At 39.7% G+C, this 22,116-nt stretch overlaps 1 protein-coding gene across 4 annotated transcripts in view; it reads right to left on the minus strand.

The window, feature by feature from the left end:
• The window catches only part of ddr2a (discoidin domain receptor tyrosine kinase 2a), a 28,157-nt gene extending 6,970 nt beyond the window's left edge, over nucleotides 1-21,187 (minus strand). For all 4 annotated transcript variants that reach the window (XM_026305637.1, XM_026305638.1, XM_026305639.1 and 1 more), the window contains exons 1-5: nucleotides 21,053-21,187; nucleotides 8,085-8,198; nucleotides 1,757-1,859; nucleotides 981-1,212; nucleotides 502-649 (exon numbers count right to left, since the gene is read on the minus strand). In XM_026305637.1, the coding sequence (XP_026161422.1) occupies nucleotides 502-649; nucleotides 981-1,212; nucleotides 1,757-1,859; nucleotides 8,085-8,166 (565 nt within the window). In that variant the 5' untranslated portion in view covers nucleotides 8,167-8,198; nucleotides 21,053-21,187. The remainder of the gene's footprint in view (nucleotides 1-501; nucleotides 650-980; nucleotides 1,213-1,756; nucleotides 1,860-8,084; nucleotides 8,199-21,052) is intronic.
• Nucleotides 21,188-22,116: the final 929 nt, after the last annotated feature.

Consider the following 22,116-nt stretch of genomic DNA (forward strand, 5'->3'; position numbering starts at 1 on the left):
GCAATTTTTCAGACACTTGAATAAAATGGTCAGATACTGTCAACATGTACAGTAGTTTTTTGCTCCTAGGCACTGCCTGACAATCTTTCTGGCATTTTGGATTTTCTGAAAAATGTTAAAGGTAATTAATTAAACTATCTAACCTACACAGCTATGTTAATGAAATTAACTAACCAGCTTTTTAAGAGGGTTTACTTGATGCACTGGCATATACAGTGCTGTGTGTTCTAGCATAAAAGTGTTTGTACCACACTTTTCAGAAACGAAAGTGTTTCATTTTTAACAACAGTTCATATTGTCAGTGTTATAATTATTGCAGTGTACGTCACTGCCACCAAAGTAACCGTACTGATTTAGCTGATTCTGTCTAATATTATGTGATCAAAGATGAGGACTGATGCCTCAATTCAGCTGTGATCTTAACTCCTCACTTCCCCACTCATCAGCCTTAAGATACCCTCTCTTTTTTTTCTTTGCCCCTCCCCCTCAGCCACCTCTTACCCAGCCATTCACAACCGTAGAGCTCCACCCTCATGCAGACATTCATGGAGTGGTCTGTGACGGGCATGAAGCGAACAAAGCGAGCAATGATGGGTGGCTCCAGGTCCTTCAGTACAATGTCGTAGGCGTTTCTGTTTCCTTCAATCACCTGCACAGAGAAACAAACACACTTTGACCTCATGAAGATGCTTTCTAATGACGGAGCATCTAATCTACACGATAAAAAGCTCATAGCCTTTGTATATAATTTGTAGATAATAAAAATAACCAGTTCAATGTTCTATCTCTATTATCACTATCACTAATGCAATAATCCCAGGTAAAAGCAATGATAGGCCATAAAAAGATAACCTAATGACAGTGCATCTTGACCATAGGTTTGTATAAAGGTCAAAAGAGATTATACAGTGACATTCCTGCTAGAATACTAAGGGTTACGCCCCAGTTAGTGTGAAGCACTGATTGATAAGGCAACTTGCCTGCTTTCCCTGCCTGTTCCTCCAAGAGATCCAGCGGCTTCCATCTCGACTGTACTTAATCTTATACATCTGGGCGAACTCATTACCAATGCCTCCCGCGTGTCGACCTTGGGTGCCCACTAGGGTGATGAAGTGGAGGGAGCGGAGATCAATCTGGAGGAACTCCTTAACGTTGTCTGGTTCCACGGGTATCTCCGGACACCACGCGCCATCACCCTCCTCAAAGTCCAACCTGGAGAGACAAAGAGGGGGAAAAGCCTAATGTGGGCGCAGGTTCATAGTAGAATTATAGCAGGTAAAAGAAAAAGAGGACTGGAGAAGAAAAATTAGATCAAGATGGTGAGGAAAAGGTGAGAAGAAAGTAAACATAAAGCTGGTGGTCGATTTAGTTCTTTCAGCCTGTTATAAAAACACCCTGGTGAAAGCCTGCATCGTAAATTTATCTTAAAGTCTTAATTTTGGACAAGGGGCTGGCAGGGGAGAGGGGGAACTGGGAGTGACTGAAAACACAGCCAGGATAGATGGGGGAAAGTGTAGTAGATCATTAGCGTGGCACTTACTGAAGGCCACCCAAGTTTAGCTATGCACACACACATGCTTCCTTAATCATGTGGTTGTAAGTAGAACTGATACTCCAGTTTGTGGTTTACTGCAAATAAACAGGCAGAGGCAGCTTGAAGGATAAAACACTTCCATATCTACTCATCATCAGGATAAACATAGTAAAAAGCCTGTGTGTGTGTTTGTGTGTGTCTGTGTGCACGGATGAGACCTACCTGCCATATCTAGCAGCGGTGGATTCAGACCACTGGCTGGAGGCAGAGATGTCCTCATCCTGTATCTGCCCTCCTGACATGCCCAGAGGATACCGACACACACCTGTGAAACACCAACACACTCCATTCAAAGGCTGAAAGGAGTAAACGGCTCAGGAGGGGGGAATATGGATACTGGGAAGATCAGTGACAAAATACTAAACAAACATTCACTGGGTGATCCTGTTAACCTAATGTTTTCCTCTCGTAACGGGAAAAGTGACTAATTACAAGCACTGCTGTCAAAGAGCAGCTTTTTTGTCTGCAGTCACTTTTTAAGGCACAGTAATACTACCTTAACCTGTAGTGAATCTAGTTTTGATAATGTAGTTTTGGGAAAGCAAGAATTGCATAAAAACATTTGGTTATTTCTGAGTCAGTAGATAATATGACATTTCTGGTTAGTCCCACTTCTTCAACACCCAGACAACAAGGCCATAAAATATGATTATGCAATAATCAGATTTATGCAATAGATTCAACCACCCAACAATCGCCTGCATGAAAAAACTTCAAGTGGCTCCACCTCAGCTATAACTACAACATCAAACTGCTGCTTACATGTTAACATGTCAGTAGTGAGTCAGTATTGTAATGATGACACAAAATATCATCATCATGAATATTGCAACTTTATCTTTTACGTACATTTTGCTGTTAACTCCACTTAATTGTGTCTTCAGTCATATTTTGAATACAACACGTACTTGACCACTTTTACATTCTTGTACTATTAAAGCAGAGATTGTTAGGTCAAGCTATTCCTTTAGATTGAGGCTCTGGATTCTTCTCCCACCACTGCCTGGTGGTTTAGTATTGTCTAAATGTTTACTGTCAGGAGCCAGTGGACTTTAGCATAAACTTCATAATGCCACTTCAAAACATATTTACTTTTACTCTCTGGTGAGAACAGGCCTGACCTTACTTTTACTTGACAAATGATCACGTCTTTCCACCCTTGGTATTTACCTGGATGATCACAATCTGAAACATGTGGCTGCCCTCACCTCTTTTGGACCAACCACAGCGCTGGTTGGCACTGAAAATTCAAAACCATAGTCAAATATGCACCAGTTGCCCTGAGACAGAACCACATATTCCCAGCTCCTGTTAAGAAACCTGTAAAATGTGATGAATACTGCTGGATGAAGGGCTCAGGGCGGTGGTGGTGTAAGAAGACTCCACACAAACACACACACACAGGGAAGCAACTACACACTCCTTGTACTCAAATTGTGGTTGCTGTATTGAAATAATAAGCTGGATCCATTCAGTGTCTCTGCCAGTCCAAACAGTGCTGGTATCGAGCAAATGTACAGGAGTTAGAATCTCTGTGTGGGTGTGTGTGTGTGTGTGTGTGTGTGTGGTAAATCTGGCTAGTTCAAGCCCATCACGCCCCCACTGTGCGGTCAATAGAAGCAATATGCCCTCTGTTTCCTGCATGCTCTGCCACCCCCTCATCCTTCTCTTTTTTGTCTCCTGTCTGTCCTCTCCTCATGTGTGGTCTCTCCTCTCTCTTTTCATCTGTCCCCTTCAGTGGTGAGAGGTAATTACAGTTAACAGTGCGATTTAGAAAATCTTCATCTCATTTAGACTCAGGGGGCTATTAGCTAACTGAGAATGACACGGCCAACATGGTATCTATTAACTTTTACAAGGCTTTGGATGAATTTACTGATTTCTGGGTGTTTCCAGGGGAAAAAATAAAAAGGGCACTTCTCCATCAGATGTTATCTACAGGGTTGGGTTGTTTTGGTCAAACACTGATAACTAGATTTTACAGGATATGAACTCTAGGTAGCCTCACTAATGGATGAAAGAGCCTTTGGAAAAAACTTCAGTGTATGTGATAGCCTTGGGTCATGGATTTCAGTGGAGCTGGAGGCGGAAGTTAAGGGAGACTGACCCTGTTAGCCAGGCCCCTTGTCTCACAGAACAACCTTTGAGAAGATGCCAGCAACAGCAAAGCTTGAGGTTCCAGGCCTTCCCTGTCCTTCTCTCACTCTTTCTTTCCTCCTTCTCTTTCCCGTTTCCTCTTCTCTTGATCTACTTCAAATATTTGCTTAAAAGTCAAGATGTGGAAACCCCTGAAGGTTTGGGACTGGGACTGATGACCTGATGCACTGCTCACATATCTGTGCACGCACACATACACACACAAAAAGCAGGCACAGATGCAAAAACACACCCATGCAGGCTTCATCTTAGCAGAGACATGGTGAGAGCTTGAAGGAGGCACAAACAAAAACTCTTCCAGATGTCCCTGTTCGCCTCCTCTGTCCACCTTTCATCTTGTCCTCTCTAACCTTTGTTCCACACTCCCCTCTTCACTTCATTTATCCCTGTTTACACCCCTCCCCTACACTCTGATCCTAGTCCTTTCCATGCACTAGACCACTTTATCGCGAGACCACATCAACTGAAAACCATCTGACCCTTCTCATATTCTCATCATATTACCAGTATCCTTTACTACATAATTACAAAACCATTTCAGTGCTCAAACTGTGTGTACAATAGCTGTAGTAAAACACAGGTTGCCAGAGCCTGCTTCAGAGATCCAGCAAAGATCTCCAATAACACATAACAATTTCAGTTCAAATCAGACTGGGATAAGATGACAAAGAACGTTAATGCTTGAAAATAAAATCCAATGAAAATAACTGGCATCAAGTAGCTGAAATGTTGGATCTGTACTTGTGTTGCTGCTGAAGCCAAGTTTGGCTAGAAATTATGGGTTTGAGGTCACTGGCGTTTCTGCACGTGAGAGACAGCAGAGCCTCACTCACACAGAGGTGAAGAGTGTACACAGACACTGAGATGGAAAGAGATGAGCAGCATATGGCCTGTTACTCACAACACTAGGATGAAACAATGGCATTAAATATACCACATGGTCTGAGCTGGTAAGATAAGTCGTGTATTTTTTCTGTGAAGGCTTGCCAGGGAGCACTGCAGACCACAGACAGCACAACACCAGTTGGGGAAAACAGCAATTGCCTGGATCATAATTGTTGAAAATAGGAGTCATTATCAGCATCTTTAACCACATCCCAGAGGCAGCCAGAGAGAGAGACAGACAGAGAGAGAGACAGGGTTTTAGTATGCTGTGCCGGATGTATGACCACTCTCCCAAATGTTGGTTTTCACAGTGTTTATTTATCTACCCAACCCACTCAGAGGTGACCCCTGGGATGAGCTGTTGAGAGTCGATTGTGTGCCTTTAGATGCGCATACACAGATTTACCCACTACGCACACACATACCACCTCCCATCAGGTTTCACATTTGGCCAGAGTATCTAAAAATATCTCCCCTGAAAAAGGTGGAAAAATACGAGCTCTGTGTGGTGGAGGAGAGACAGATGAATGAGTAACTGACCAAACCCTCTCTCTCACCTCTTGAGTTTTACCGCACCCCAGCAACTCAAAGGCAGACTTGTTCTGTAGTGTTTACTGTCCAACCACTGACTCCAAATCCACACACACACATGCAATGTAGTCATGCAAGTTGATGGACTGCCACCTAATACCTGACCGTTGTATGTGAGGGCTGTTTCGGTTGTGTTGAGCATGAATTTACTACCTACATTATAATAACCTAAAACAAACACAACATTACTTGTTGAACAGCGGCCACTGTGGCAACAAATGAGAATTACAGGAGTACGACAATATTTTTATATTAATCGTGAATGTAAAAACTACACTGGGATACTCGTGCTGAAAACACACAGAATTATCACCCAAATGCAATCCCTATTGAATCTACAGGCCCTTTTAGCAGGTTTAAGCTCATTGTTTGCTTTTAGAGTCCATAACTTTATTGTTCTGGTTCAGTCTCACTGCTCTTATCAGCTTTGTTTCCATCAACAGCAGCAGGAAAAAATTAACTTAATATACTAACACTGAACAGCTGGTCAACACAGTGAAACAGAGGCGCTGACTCAACTGTGTGTTCATTTTGGACGATGTAGTTTATGCTGTTGAAGAGAACTGCATTACAGAGTGCTTTTTCTGTTATTTAACTGGAATTGATATTAATGGGGTGGAAAAAATAATAGAAATACTAGATAATAGTATTAATTAATAATAATAGAATAGAATTAATAATAGAAATAATACTAATACTAGTGAAATAATAGTGTAACACTAAATAATTTATATCTGAAGTTACAGCCTGCAGGTAAAAGCCTGGTCTAATGTCTAATAAGGAATGCATTTTAAATCAGCTTTTCATTTGTAATAAAGATGATTCGCTCACTTTAAAGCTATTACAGGCCTACACAGTAATAATACAGCTTGATATCAGGACGCTCTGCCCAGGCTTATGCTTGTATCCACACCTTTTCCCTCTACAGTGAAATAAAGTTCGCCCACTCACAAGTAAAATGGGAAAGACAGCGATGGTATAACTCCATTGCTTGGGAATTTTAAACAGGGGAAAGTTGGCATCACTCGACATCTCAGCTCTACTAAATTCAGCAATGAATATTTCCAGACAAGAAAAATGACCTTCTTCTCAGTGCAGCAGAACTAAAGCATTAGACACAATTATAGGTGGATATATCCTACTTCCATGTACTTTGAGTGTATTTGAGCAGGTTGAGCTTTTAGTCACACTTTTTAAATAATCGCTGGTGGTTTTGGAGTGGTGACATCTGAGGGGTCAGCCTCAAGATACAAAATTTTGTCTTAAATGCTGAACTTGTTCAACTTTGACCATGATCAGATGCACAAACAGTCCTTTCCATGACTTTTGAGTGGTGAAATGAAAGTGTTGGGGAGGAAGACAGAGCCTATTTCAATGGACTTTCCTGCTGTCAGAATGTCTGGTATGCATTAGCCACAGACTCCAGTGGGATAGCTGGGTCCACAGCATGCGTGTGCGTGCGGGTATATGCATACAAGCAGGCGCACAACACACACACACATACACACACACGGATGTAATCACAAAAATAAAGAAAAAGAAGAGCCAAGAGAGAGAAGTCTTACTGGGGTCAACACTCAAATCCTTAATTAAGTGTTGTTGAGAAACTCACAAAACGTTTTGCAAAACATCCGATTTTTGGTATTTAGTGCTAAATGGAACCAACTCTAGGACTATGCAGGAAATGTGGGTATAAAACAACTGGTGTTACATTCACATTTGTTGAAACTGGTCAGAAATGTGTAAATAAACATATGGATGAACCACAGCATACACAAAATATATTTAAAATATCCTTCTATAAACCAGGGAGTGCAGATGAAATTTAGCTGGGGTTGTCACTGGCTGCCCATTGTCCCTGTTTAAATAAACAAATAAAAATAAACACTCTGTATGATCTCTGTCTCACCAACTCTTAATCTTTCCTCACTCTCTTTAAACTCAATAGGAAACTCTATGCTTTCACTTTTATTCTTTTACCTCAGTTACCTCTGACATAAAGACTAAATAAAAGACAAATAAATCAGAAAGACCCAGGAGTCTGTGTGCACTTCAGCTGGAAAAAATAAGAATGAATGAATGTAAACATGCTAAAAAAAACCCCCCAGCTGTGTAGAATATGATGTCAAAGTTTTATTTTGAAAGTGGAAGTGGGGTGGAGTAAGGTAGGAGGATGTGGAAGTGATGGGGCATTTCTTTCCCCCACAGTTTTTTTTTAAGCATTACTTGGCACAGTGAGGTCTCTGTGGCCTGTAAACTCTATGTTGAACGTTTCTGACTAAACCATCATTAATAACAATTTAGATCTGAGTATATGTCACTCATTATCATTTCTTTTGTAGAGAAAAATGAGCCTGATGACAGAAACCCTGAGAGTGAAATCAGCAGTAACCAGTTCAGGGTTTTTTCTGGCAAATCTCTGCTATATTTCTACAGTTTCAACTATAAACAAAAACTCTATTTGATTGCCATTTGACTCTGTCTCTGCCCACCAAATGCTGCTACTCTATTTCCTTGTAAAAAATTATTGGTCCCTTTTCATTGACATCACAAAAACCACCCATACAGTGGAGGGAGAGCTACAGAAAAGCGTGCATGCTGGGATCAAAGAGGCCAAACCAGAGAGAAAGGACCGCATGGCTCCCACAAAGCAGCAGTTATCCAAAATCTGAATCAGTTCCAGTTTGGACTTCTGGACTGCAGCACCAAAGCCAAAAACACTACCCAAAACTCACAAAAGTCATTTTATAGTATTTACAAACTCATGAATATGAGCTCATTGCAGTCAGACTTGCATAGAAATGCCCACATCCTGAAAAAGGCAGGCTGCAGTTTGCCCTCTTGTAGCGACACATACTTGGATTGACCTGTGATGTGACGGCTCCTAACAGGTAGAGCAGGATGAGAAGGAGGAAGTGAATGTCCCACAGGTGCTTCATCCCAAACACATGCACAGAGACAGGCTTCCAATCTGAAAGACAAAATGGAAACAGAGAGTTAAACAAACATCAATTACACAGTTTCATATATAGTTTGACCACAAGGCTAAAACAGTTAAAAATAGCTCGGTATGTAAGCTGCAGCATGAATACATATTATTTTGTATTTACTCCTCTGTATTCATGGGAACACAACTGCAGTTTGCATATATGAGGGGGAAATGATTGTTTAACTGGAAACATTTTTTATTTCGCCCAGTAAAAAACACAATAATGAGAATTTCGAATTTTTTTTTAGGTCTTTTTTACACAAAAAATTAAACTCTAACTATGGAGATAGGTCAAGGTCGGTTTATACGCACTTAAAACACAGGTTTTCTTTTATAATTGTTCATTTTGCGCAGTGATCGTAGGAACAAATGAGGAATGAAAAAGTGAAGGGACAAATGATTGAGGAAAAGGAGAAAGAGACGCTGAAACACTGAGTCACAGACATGACTTCAGCTGGACAGATACTGCGCCAACAAGCCGCCTCCAACTGACCACTTCGTCCAACGGCAGAGAAAAACAACTAGTTCCTACGAGTTTCTATCCACACTTCATTTATGACATGGCTGCACAAATCTGGAACTACAAAAAATGGACAAAGAAGAAACGATACACTAAGATATAACTTTCCTTATGTTTACAGCAGGACAGGGACGTGTTCAGTTACACACAGTTACAGTTTTCACCCATGTTAGCAAAACTTCCACTTACTGGAGTTTGCTCCACTTAAATGGCTTTTTGTTGTATGTGTTTGGAGGAAACCAACCGCAGCACTTTTACTGCTGCTCAGAGTCTCTGTTATATAACTGAGGTTAGTTTAATTGTTCACACTATGTTAATCACGTCTTATGTAACGGAATTAGATGGATTTAATTTAGGACACTGGACAGAAACAGCTAAATCCAAAGTCTTTTTTGAGCTTTGTGATGCTTTTGTACTGTTTTAGCAATCTGTCACATTTTTTGACTACAACTCCTGTGTAAATACTAAAAGGCCTAACGAAGGCAAGGTTATCTAAACCACATGACACAAAGCAAAACCACCACAGGACTGTGGGAATTTTCACAGAAAGACGTGTATATGTGTGTGTGTGTGTGTGTGTGTGTGTGTGTGTCAAAAGATTCCTGGTCTTCATCACTGACCAATAACAACATTTTCCTGACATGTTCCCATTGAAATGATATGGATCAGCAGCATAAAGTGTCCCAGTCTGGTCAATGGGCTTAGACTGGACTATAGTACAGGACTTCTTTCACATATGGTTCATATGGTTTAACCTGCTGCCAATAAGCGGTGCAATACTGAACATGTAACTTCATCTTTAGGATAATTTCTTTCACTTATATTCAACAGGGGATCTCCACAAGCAGTAAATCTGTCTGCCAACACTCCTCCGTCCAAATTAACCTCTGACATTTATGAAGTGCAGGTCCACATACGCTGCACTCTGTGTATGGAAAACAAATCCAGACCTGTTGACTTTGAGCTCATGCCCGTATTCTATTTTTGATACCTGATAATAAAGAGCAGTTTCTCCAGCTTTCCATATTGCCTGGCTGCAATGACTGAACGTGAATTTGAAAATAATGAGCAATCGTTTGGAACCAACATCTCTAATAGTTATAATGTTGTCGAAAGATAAGAGCTGTGAACACAAACTGAACTGTACAAACTAACTTCTCTTTAGTTGAGAGTCAAATCCTGAAGCAGACCTTTACAGTAATCCTGTGACAAAATTGATCTTAAACTAATATGCAAACACATACACACATACAATGGTGTTGACATATTTTGTGACACTAGTTGTGACCTGACTTGCTTATTTCACTGTGCCTTCACACGTGACCTTTTCTTTTCTTACTGCTGCTTCCTGCAGCTTCAGCTTACAGCCACCTCCCACTGAGACTCCTTTACTCAGCTGAACTCCTCTTGGCTTTACATAGCTAATAAAACACAAACACCTGATGGTTTGTGTGCACCGGGGAGTCACAGATATGTTTACCATGTGCTGGAGAACACTCATGTAAAGGCAGCTTGTGTTGTCTCATCATGGAGAATTGACTTTTGGTCCTACATCTGAAAGAAAGATAATGGTGTGTTTGCATGTTTTGTCCCTTTGTTACCCTGGTAATAAATGAATAGAGTGAGGCTTTCTACTGTCTTAAATGTCAAAAATCTGTAATACAAGTTGCTAATTGCATAAATTTCTATTCACAATCTTCTTGACTTCTGAAGAAAAGGCCTCGTTAAGAATGAGCAACCCAAAAATGTCTAACGTGGCAGTTTGAAGGGTTTTTAAATGCTAGGCGGTAGGTCACTGACATGCACCAGAGAGGCCTACATGATGTGATCAGCACAAAGGATGTACCTATGTGTCAACCAAATGCTTAATGCCTAAGCAAACCCCATACCCAATTAGGTCATCAAGCCCTTCTGTTTTATGCATGATTGCTAAATGAATGTTCTATTTTTATTAAGACACTTCCTTTAGTCCAGCCATCTGTCTGTTCAGCCTTTCTGGGACTTTCCATCAGAGATTCCACATCCCTTTTTCTGTAGACATGTCCCTACATACATTATGTTCAATCATGAATCATCATAAGTCATAATAAAACAATCACTTATGAATTTCTAACATATCATAATTACTTTCAGCATGAATTTAACTTTTGAACTTCAACATGTTAAAACAACAGCACAGAGACCAGCTAGCAAGTTAGCTGAATGCAAACAGGCTGCAGGTGACACAGGTACCTGCTTGTTAGCAAAGCAGCTGTTACTAGAGTTAATACACAACAAACATTACATAACTGAACAATATCATATTGACACTTGTTTTCAATTCAATTCAATCCAGCAGTTACAGAGCACCCTGTATATTTGCTGTGTAAAGTGATACCTCTGATTTCATCAGTCTTTGATAATATTGGCTGTTTAGTTGTATATGGAAGCAGTGGAATTTGTATTTTTCAGCTATGATATGTCTCCGTTTCTGCTGCACAATGATGTTGTGAGCTTCCAGAGTCTAGTGTTAAAATGTGGAAATGAATTTCCTGTGTATCAGTTGTTGTTGCCCCTTTGGCTTCAATAATTAATGGCTTCTGCAATAGTCACATCAGATCAGACAGTTACATGCAGGTTCACAGATCTGGAAACTTCTCTCTGTTCCCGTCACAGAAGGGAAAACTTATTCATGTCCTAGCCTGGTCTATTCCATCTATTCCAAGACATTTTTTCTTTCCATTTTTGAAGACACATTTCAAACTTTAAGGGAAAAACATGAAAAAGTACAACAATTATACTAACAATTATAATATTAAACTCTCCCCAGTTGGCCAAATTCTTCTTCTGTCATCAAACACATTACTGTATAATGTCATAATGAATTATGGTTTAATCTGGCAACCATTTCATACAGGTAAGTTAATTTTCTGAACAACGCACTTTGCTAAATTTTACTCACTCATTTTACTCAAACTGTGTCTCTTCTCAAGTAAGAGCAGTGTGGACACAGAGGCCAGCAATGAGGACCAGCTGCACAAACTCTTTGCTGGTGAATTTATTCTCATAGCTCCTGAGAGACAGAGCAGGAAAAAGAGAGGAGATCTGGGTCACATAGCCTTCTCCACCTGTATGTCAGAGCAGAGACAGACAGCAGGTTTGTCAATAGACCCTTGTTATTCCGCACACTGGAGCATATACTATGTGCCAGTGAAGAAGTACTGCTTATTACTATTTTTTTTAATTCTTGTTCAATTGAGGAGAATTTGTGGAAAGATTATACCCTCCAGGCACTGAATGCCTGACACTGTAGAACTAATTAAATAATCACCCAGTCCCAACCAGCATATGCCAACAGGCAGCTAAGTTCAGATACAGTATCACTGGGTCCACTGTGCCACCTGGGTGCTGAGCTCCAACTCTGCTAACGAACCAATGCAGACAATACAACGTATATTGAGAATCACTGGGGAAAAGAAGGGGACGACATGGATCATGTGTAGCGTGTGAGGGTGTTGAGATAGATGTGCCTGGGTGGAGGAGGAGGAGTAATGATGCTCTTCTGTGCTTAAGCTGGATGCTCAATGATCAACCAGATGCATCTCACAATGAAATTTAGAGGCTTCACTGTGGGATCATAGGTTGTAGTGAGAAATGTCATTTTGGCTATTACACAGTGAGACAGTACATGTTATGATGTTCACTGAGACAATATTTTTCCCTTCAAACAGTTACATATGTACATTCAGTTTATTAAGGCACAAAAATGAGCATCCATGACATATGTCACCTGATGGGTATTGTTGGAGGGTCTTGGTAATACTTTTTCTAATAATACTCATAAAAGTCATGTATAGGTATATGGATGTTTAATATATTAAAATGAATCACTGCATATACTTTATATATTATATATATGAGTTTTAGCTGTGCTGTGTCCTGGTGCTAGTGGCTGCATGTAAATCGGTCACTTGGTGCTTAGTACCAACTAGAAAATGCTAACATGCTAACATGGCACTGTATACTAAAATGGTGAACATGGTATACCAGCATGTGAGCCATGTTATCTGATATTCAACAGTCTCACAAAGATGCAAGCGTGACTGTAAAGTCTGAACCAAATGCTAAGTTCACCCTGACATAAAATATCTCCAATCTCGTCTTCCATAGAGAGCAGCTAACCTGCAGGAAAGTCCTAACCACAACACAGCCCAGTCAAGAATCACACTCGTAAAAATAAACCAAAGTCAGGCCCACTCACACTTTTAAAGGCTTTAAGAATAGGACCCCCCCACCCCCGCCACAATTCAAGTGTCCATGTTAGCATTTCCTTATCAAATTTAAAACAAATGTTTCAGGGTGTTCCCTGAAAATATCCAGATTAACTATGACAAAGTTAGAGGACAAGAGGACGCAGAGGAGAATGGCAATGAGAAAGGACAAGGAAAAGAACAATGCTTCACCACTTTGACAGAGACGTAACACAGCACCAGTTGAGTTTCAGTTTCCACCTTTACTTTGCTGCACTTCCAGACTATTATAGTTAAAATGTCTGGGCAATAGGTCATAAAGGAAAGTTGGCCTTACACCCACTATTCATACTCCAGAAGATTCATCTGCCCTAAAACAAGAAAATATTGCCATTAAAATGAGAGATGAATGATTGCCATTGTCTATACCAACTGTTGATGCATTATAAGTCAGCTTTTACTCTAGTCCAGTTCTATAGAGTCTAAAGAGCCTCTACAATATTTCTGTACTCATTTCTCATTATGTACAATTTAGTCTTCAAGAGTCAAGCATTAAATCAACACACACATTTACTGTGCCCAGGAAACACTGACCACCAGGGACCTCACCCTCAGGACTGATGCTTTTTGATGAGATACATATATGTGTGTGTGTGTGTTTCTAAAAGGTGATATCGAACATTTTAAAGGAAAAATAAAATGACCAAGTGTTTGTTTTTAGGTATTAGACCCACTTTTCTATATCTCAGAATCTTTTTGTAATTAACGATATATTATAACATGACAGCATTTACAACCCTGTTACCTTTTCCCAGCATATCACATACAAAAGCAAAGCCATATGTGCTAAATGTTCCCAAATGTGGTGGCAAATTACTGTATCTACTCTACCAGAGGGACTCATGGCATGTTGCTTTACATAAACACCATATCTAACATGTCAGTTACTCAGTCAGAGTAACATCCATCCATCCATCCATCTTCTATACCCGCTTTTCCTGTTCAGGGTCACGGGGATCCGCTGGAGCCTATCAGAGTAACATCCTTCACTTTATATATATTTTCACAGACATTTCTCAATCACAGTACCATTCAGACCGGACATACATTATGTATTACATATTACATATTACACTCAGTCTGACTTCATTTGAATTCAAACAGGTTATTATAAACACCAAATGCTGACAGGCAGCAATCAGGGTGTATTGCACCAACTTAGAGCAGAATGTTCCTGAAAAGAGCGACTATTGACTTGAATTTCTGCTTCTGGGGAAAAAAGATCTGTACAGCATAAATATCAGCTCCCTCTTGGCTAGTTCAGGAAGTGGTGAAGGACAGATACTCCCGTCAGTAACCCACAAGTTCACAAAGCTCAACCAAGAAACACAGACACACTATACCTACCCTTTCTAACCAGAGGAATAAATAAAATGTCATGCAGCATTGCTGATTAGCTTCCAAATTTATAAAATTCATTCAAGGGTCAGAACTAGCTATTTTAACCACTTTAACAAATAGTAAAACTTCATACACCAACTTTCACCTCAGTGGTTGCTCGTCTTACAACCCCAGAAACCTGAAACACACTCATGCATTTCATGCATTAAGAGCTCAATGGCATGTCCTCTTGCAGAACCCTCACATTGCAAACTGGATTGAGGTTTTATTTTGTTTTCCCAGGCTATGTTGTTTGTGTAAATAATCAGATTTTCAGACCAGCATACAGCGTAACATTGGTGTACCACCACGTCCTGCACCCTGGAGAAGCCTGTAAAGTCAACACACAGGTTTAGTTGGCTCTGTTCCCTGTGTCTGACTCGCTTACACAGACACACAAACACACACAGCAACGGCAAACATATGGGGTTTTACATGGGCCCCAGCAGAAGAGGAAGCAACCAGAGGAGGTTTGGAGGGTTGAGAATAACTGAATATTTTACCATCTACACACCAAAATCTAACCTGAATAAGCTGCAAAGGTAGAAGTCACAAACGTCTGATCTTTGTAAAATTACACCTCTAGTTTCATAATCATGCACCTCAAACTCTAGTCAGAATTTCCATTACAGTCCTGTAGAATATAATTATAACATTTTTACATAATTAGAATAACAATGCGAATGGAATAACATCAGTAGATTAAACACACTAGAATTAAACACTCTGTTGCTGAGGCAGAGTTTTTCAGGTATTTGATTAATTGCAATGATGATTTCATGATAAATAGTTATTTTAAATCATGCCATAAATGTCTGTACAGAATTTCCATCCTATATGAGATATTTCACTAACAAATATGTTAAACTCAAGTTTGCTCCACAGGAAATCAACCAAAGTCCTTAAGAATATTTTAATTTATATCTCATCAGGTTACATACTTAAAGTTCTGCTATAATGCTATAAAGGTTTGGCACATGGTTTCCTGGGACAACAGACGAAAATGTGCTTTTTCTGGAGCATCAGTGAGGCATCCAGTGTCCTGGTGGTAAAGCCCATACTTTATAACTCTAACAGCACCACTTCAGTTCCAGCTCAGGGACATAACAAACATATATGTTTGACATATCATACCTCTATTTCTAACATTCTTCCCTGTATGCCTCTCTGCTACCAAATGTCTAATAAACACATTTATGAAAGTAATGGATTGTGCCTGTTAAATAAATAATAAAACATATATACAGGATATATGATTTGCTAAAAACAAACCATATTGAAAACTAAACATATTTGATTCAGGTTAGTATCACATATAGTATATACTGTATGTGTGTGTGTGTTTCCATCCACATATGCTTTCTATTAACATCCGCTCTTCTCTCCATTATGGCTGTAACATGCGATCACAGATATTTTATTTTTATGAGAATGCATGAAATTCAAATCCCTATTTCCCAATCATACCCAGGTGAGGCAGTGTAAACACAAAACGGTAAAATCTGTGAATGAGGCGTGCACACACACGCGCACGCACGCACGCACACGTTATTACATTTTCTTCACTGGAAAGAAAAACAATCCCCCATTGTCCAGTTAAGATATGACACCTGGGGAGTGTGGGGTACGTTTCAGTCTACACGCTTAATTATGGGGTATCTCACAACAGGTATGCACAAGTGTTGCTTTATGAGCAGAGTGGATGGAAACAACAGTCTGCATTGTAAGCAATAGTTTTACAGTAATGTCACACCAAGTGAAGGCCTAATACATTTTCATCACTAGCAAAAAATTTTATCAATACCCTTTTACATCATCTTTCTTTTCCAAGGAAATCAGAGGTCAATCTGAGCTACAGAGCCGCTGCAGGAGGAGCTCTGGATTCTGTCTTTATGTACACTGACACAAGGTCTACACCCTGTAATCACTTTCTCTTTCGCAGTAAAGCAAAGTGTAAAGTTTGGGATCTGCATTTTACACTAACTTTAAGCACCTGCTTTACCGCCCCCACTGATGGTACCATTAGAGGCCTCTGGTAGCCTGAGGACATGAACTGTGCACAGGTGCTCATAAAGGCTACCAGCTGATGTTTAGAAGCCACAGGGGAGAAAGAAATTGCAGAAGCGGCTGTTGGGTCACTTACTTAGCCTTTAAACACTCACCTACAGATTCAGTATCATATTTAATCTACCTGAAATTTCCACCACAAGTATTTCAACCAAGTTTTAGTTCATTCTCTTGTGCAATGAGAAAGACTGAGTTTGTTATGTAAGAAGCAAAGTTTAAAAGCTTTGCCTGAAAATCCATTTTGATTGAATATCCAGTCCCTGAACTTTACAGCCACACCATCAGATTGGAAAAATAACAGCCCATGCCAATGAGCTCTTTTTTTCCCCTTTTGCCCAATTATAAATCAGAGGTCCATCCCCAGCACACACATTCAGCTATAACAAGAAAGTGCTTTCTTAAATTTCATCAGGAAAAGTACATCTGAGTTCTGAAATAAGGCATAAAATGACTTCCCAGATACCAGCACCTATTGCATCTGCTCATCCATCCATATTTCATCACTCTTTAAAGTGAGGAAGGAGCTTTGGTGAGGACAGTATTATTCACTATTTTGCTCTATTGTGCAGGAAAACAGGAAAAGAGTTTAAGTACTAAGACTAACATGTTAACAGCCAGTAGTGGGAGAAGCACTCAGATGTTTTATTTAAAAACGTACTAATAAATGATTATAAAAAATAAATGAATATATAATAAAATTCCCACTGAAGTAAATGTACAAAAATATTTTATTCTAACTACTTATATTAATGTACTGAGAGTACCTAAAGCTTAAGATACTCACACTACTGTACCATAAATAATGGTAGTGTGGGAGTGGAGTTACTCATCGTTAGAGACATATGGTACTCTACTGCTTATTACTGTAGCAAACTGTTGCCAGTGTGATTTGTTTTGACTTGTTTTATTGATTATTATATATATTTGAATGTGTTCGTGTAAATGAATAATTTCCATAATTGTGGATTTGGGTCTATGGAAGCTATTTTTTCTCTTGCGAACTCCAGGGAGAGTAGCAGTAGCAGCTAATAAATAAAGATGAAGGATCATGTGAAGAAAGAAGAAAAAGAAAACCAAAGCTCTGCTACACAAATCTGTTTTTGCTTGTTTTTACTTTTATTTCATCTTTTGTATTTTTGTATGCGACTATTGGATCATTTGACCAGTTAAGTGAAACCATCTGAAATGTTTAGAAGGGAAACATCTGTACCATGACATGGCGCCAACCAAGAGCAAAATTAAAGTCCAGTCCTTGACTAAATATACTTTGTTCCACTTCTGATAAGACATAACTGTGTTCCATAAACGCTCATTTAGTTAAAACAACAAAACTGATTGTAGTAGTTCTATAAAAAGCCCATTGATGTCTATACATCGTGCTACATCAGCAGTGACAACTCATTCACTGCCCACACTGTCACTTGTACACAGTGGCAGCCTGCAGTGTGTCATGAGGTTCTTTTGATGTTGAAATATTACCTCAGATCTTCGCTGACGACCTGCAATTACGACAGACGGGAACCGAGAGAAGGCGAGGTGGAGAGACAGATAATGAGCATCAGACAAACAGAAAGAGGCTGCCACATGCAAACAGGAGAGAGAGGATGAAGAATGACTGAGGAAAAACACAGGCCACATGTGCAAACGAGAGGATCTAGTCAGTGACTATGTGCTGCAGTGCATTTATCTTTTCGCTCCTCTACAATTATTTCGTTTTTCATGATCTTTCGACTGCTGCCCATCTGCCTGCATGAGCAGCCCTCTCTGTAGTCTGGATCAAAGAAGCAACTTTACATTCACTTCATTAATTATTCCACAGTGGAAAATGTCACAGAAGCAACCACATTTATGTTAAAAGTTTCCATAAATAGAGCTGCATCTTTCTTTCTTCTAAACTCAGAGATGTGAGGGACAAATAAAAAAATTGCCTTAGGCTACTTGGACGATGATCCCCCTCAAAACGCTGGGTGCTGGTTTGGGTAGGGTTGAAGTTTAAGCATGTGTGGGATGCCAAGCCAACAGTACAGTATTTAGGGATGATGATCCCTGGGTTGCTACTATTTATACCAAATTACAGCACACACCTCAGCTGGAAAGAGCGCACGGCTGGTTTTCTCATGCCACAAGCATTGATTTGGCAACGCTTCCAATCAAACAACATCAGCATCAACTTACAACTAAGCTCAGTGAGCGCCGGGTCCCTCCAGTGGAGGGTTTTCAATTGGAGTTCAAATTAGAGCCTTTGCTGTGGAGTCTGATTAGGGTCTGTATGCGACTGTCAGTCAGCCTCTGAACTCTAGAGGGATGGGCTGCTAATTGAAATGACATGGTAGAAAGATGCAGTGATAACCTCCTTCTATACTCTCTCTCCTTCTCCCTTCTCTCTTTTCCTATGTGTTTTTTTTTTAGCCGGTGTGTGTGTATGCATCAAATATCAAATTACAACCAGATAATGATGTTAGAGCCATATCCTCCTGAATGTGCTTTTCTCTTTTTTAACAACTGTCTGAACAAATCAAAAATACTGAATATGAGTACATTATCCACTCCCCTCTGACATCCACCACAGGCATTTCATACATTTCCCTGTCATAAGCAATAACATCTCCGTTCTACTTTGAGAAGAAACTTTTACCCTGAAAAATCCACAGCCTGGTATTCTTACATTATCATACATTGTCAGTCTGTTGGGATCAGGGCATTCTTGGACTTAAGTTCTGTCCATAGCTTACTTTGTCTGTTTTTACTTCCATTTCCATAATTTGGCACTGGACAGACAAAGTGGCTGAACTTTAGTGGAAAGAGGAGAATGGTTTGGAGAATAACAAGAAGTAATGTGAAAAACAACACTTCTCATTCAATTTATACTAATGTTATGGCCCCGTGCTGCATTCTGTGTTATCAAAAACACTGTAAGTGGAGAAACTGCTCCTTATACCTGGTTCTTCACTCTTTCTCTGAATGTTGTCTATGGACATCAGGGCAACTCGAAAGAAATGACACAACACCTGATGTTTAGCAGGGAAATTCTAGATGGTTGAAACATTTTACTTCGGTAATATGAAGAAAGTATGTACATATGCCATAATTTCAAACAAAGAACACTTTTCTATATCTATATCGAGGTACATTTTTTCTTTAAATGACAGTGTATTTACAAAACAGAAATAAATACAAAATCTTTACATCAGGAAACAGCGAATATTAACAATGTTTCTGTGCTAAATGATACACATTTACTCTGAAATGTGTCACCAGTTGATGACTGACTAATGGATTCAGTGACTTATAATTTCAGTTCTAATTATGTTCTGTTGTAGCTGTTGAGGTCAGCACAAGCTATTATTAGCCGTAAAGCCATATCCATAATAAAAATAAAGAGCCACAATGTGTACAGATGTAAAAACCGCCCAGTCAGACACACACAGAATGGGGAATGACCTCAGGATCGCCTTGACATCTCCATAACAATTATTCCATTGACCAGCGCCACTTTCTGCCATTTACTGTTCAGGTCATCGAGTGCTGCTTCAAATGTCACACAAACCAAACTGTTCAGACGCCTCTTCTGTGTTACCACTGAGTTACCACTTCAGCGAGGTAGAAAAGAGGCCTCTGTGTGAGTGTCTATCAGCCACATTCCACAGGAGGACAACTACATACCACCCATATAACACCTACATACCACAGGAGAACATACACATCACCTCAGCAGCACCAAAGCAGGACGTTCAGTCGAGGCACAGAGACTTTTTCTAAAAGTGTAGCTTAAATATTCAACATTTCATCACATGACCACAATAAACTGTTTCAGCCATAAATGAGTCAGTTACTTTTTTTCCCCAAAACATCCCTCTAACTTCCCCAGCCACAGAAAAGCAACAACAGAAAAGTGTGTGAGCTTGATGCAATGCAGCGAGTCACATCATTTTTACATTAGTCATAGTTACTTTGTCGCTTGGAAAAAGAAATGTTGGTGACATTCTGCACAATGGAGACATTTGTATTTTGCAGTAAACACTCTCCAGACAGAGAAAATTAAATGACCACTCCAACATAATTGGTATTTTTGAACTGTCAAGGAAAAGATGATTCTTCTGCATGTTCTTAGTAAAAATAAATTGTTCAAAAGTTGAAGATATTTGCTTCCACTTGAGTTTTAGTGGCATTTAAAAACAGAAACCTTGATTATCTTGTCTTCACCATCCCTGATCATTATTTGGAGTACTAAGGTGTTTAAATGAAGGAATGAGGGTTAATCACATTCAAACCCAACCACAGGACACTAAAACAGTGTGTAATGGCTTCTGTTAGAAACAGCTAAACCTGCAGCAGCACAGTGGAGTTTGAATGTTAACCTGCATCGCTCTGTTCTGCTGGTCACTTTTCTCATCTGCCATGCAAACAGCTGCCACTTCACATAAAAGGTACAAGGATTTCACAGTGAGACCCTTCAAGGGAACATTCTGATACTCCAATAGGCTTAGAGAAAGCTGTTTGAAGTGCCAGCTTCACAGTCCAAATCATGACAAAAAGCAAAGCCTCTAAGGTGAAAAGGGTAAAAGAAAATACTGACTTACTTCTAAGATGTGTAATCCTTTCAGAGCATTTGTTCAGGTTTCAGATTATTTTGGTGAGAGGCAAGACGGTTGGATGAGCCCTTTCTCTCTCTCTCGTTCGCTTACTCTCTCTCTGTCAGTGGCTTTCACCAGGACTCACTGGGCTGATGTAAGACACCCTGCACATAGGAAAAAAAGAAAGATGGAGAGAGAGCAAGAAAGAGAGAGAGAGGCAGAAAAAAAAACCTTTGCATTCTGTGGATTCTTGGGAGCGTGCCAAAGTCCCAGAATTCCACATGCCACACATAAGGTTTCAATTAAGGCCAAATCCAACGCTCAATCAGAAAGCTTTCTTCCTCCTGAAAAGAGTCTTTCTTCTGACAGCTAAAGGCTGAAACCACTGTAACTCAAAGCTTTGCTGCTATTCTCTGAAGTAATTTCTCTAACATTTTATGACACATTTATAGGAATAAAATGGCGTGCTACTGTATTGCACTTTCTAATCAAGCATGCATTTTAAATGTAAAAGATTGAAAATATATGATTTCAACATAAAACCATACTGCAGACCTTTGTGTGTGGGCTTATAAAATACTGATATTTCACTGTGCTAAAAAAAACACACACAGGCACCTTTTCAGTGCACTAACACTATAAGTAGTCAGAACTTCAATAGTCAAACCAAATCCATTAAAAGTGTGAGCCAAGTGTCACAGAGAGGCCATTTTCTCCTGACATCAAGTGTCTGTTTTGTTGCTGATGTGGTCTGAGCTCTGTGGCCAGGCTGAAGAAACTGAACACAAGAATGTGACTGTTTCATTCAAAATACTTTGTCATTTCAGGTTTTTCTTATTCCTTGACATAAAATGTTCCCTGTACTGTTTGATGATGAGGAAGTCAAGTATCCAGCAGCAAAGTGGACTCCAATACAGTAATTTTAAAGCCTACTGTATTCTAGTTTTTAGGGTTTTTTTCACCTCTAATAATGCACTAGCACTCCAGGGATCTGTGTCAGTGAGTAGTCCAGACTGATATATTGAAGGGATTACCCTGACATTTTATAAAGACTTTCACGCTTCCAGAGG

The sequence above is a fragment of the Mastacembelus armatus genome, chromosome 4, assembly GCF_900324485.2.
Source record: "Mastacembelus armatus chromosome 4, fMasArm1.2, whole genome shotgun sequence".
Classification (NCBI taxonomy): domain Eukaryota; kingdom Metazoa; phylum Chordata; class Actinopteri; order Synbranchiformes; family Mastacembelidae; genus Mastacembelus; species Mastacembelus armatus.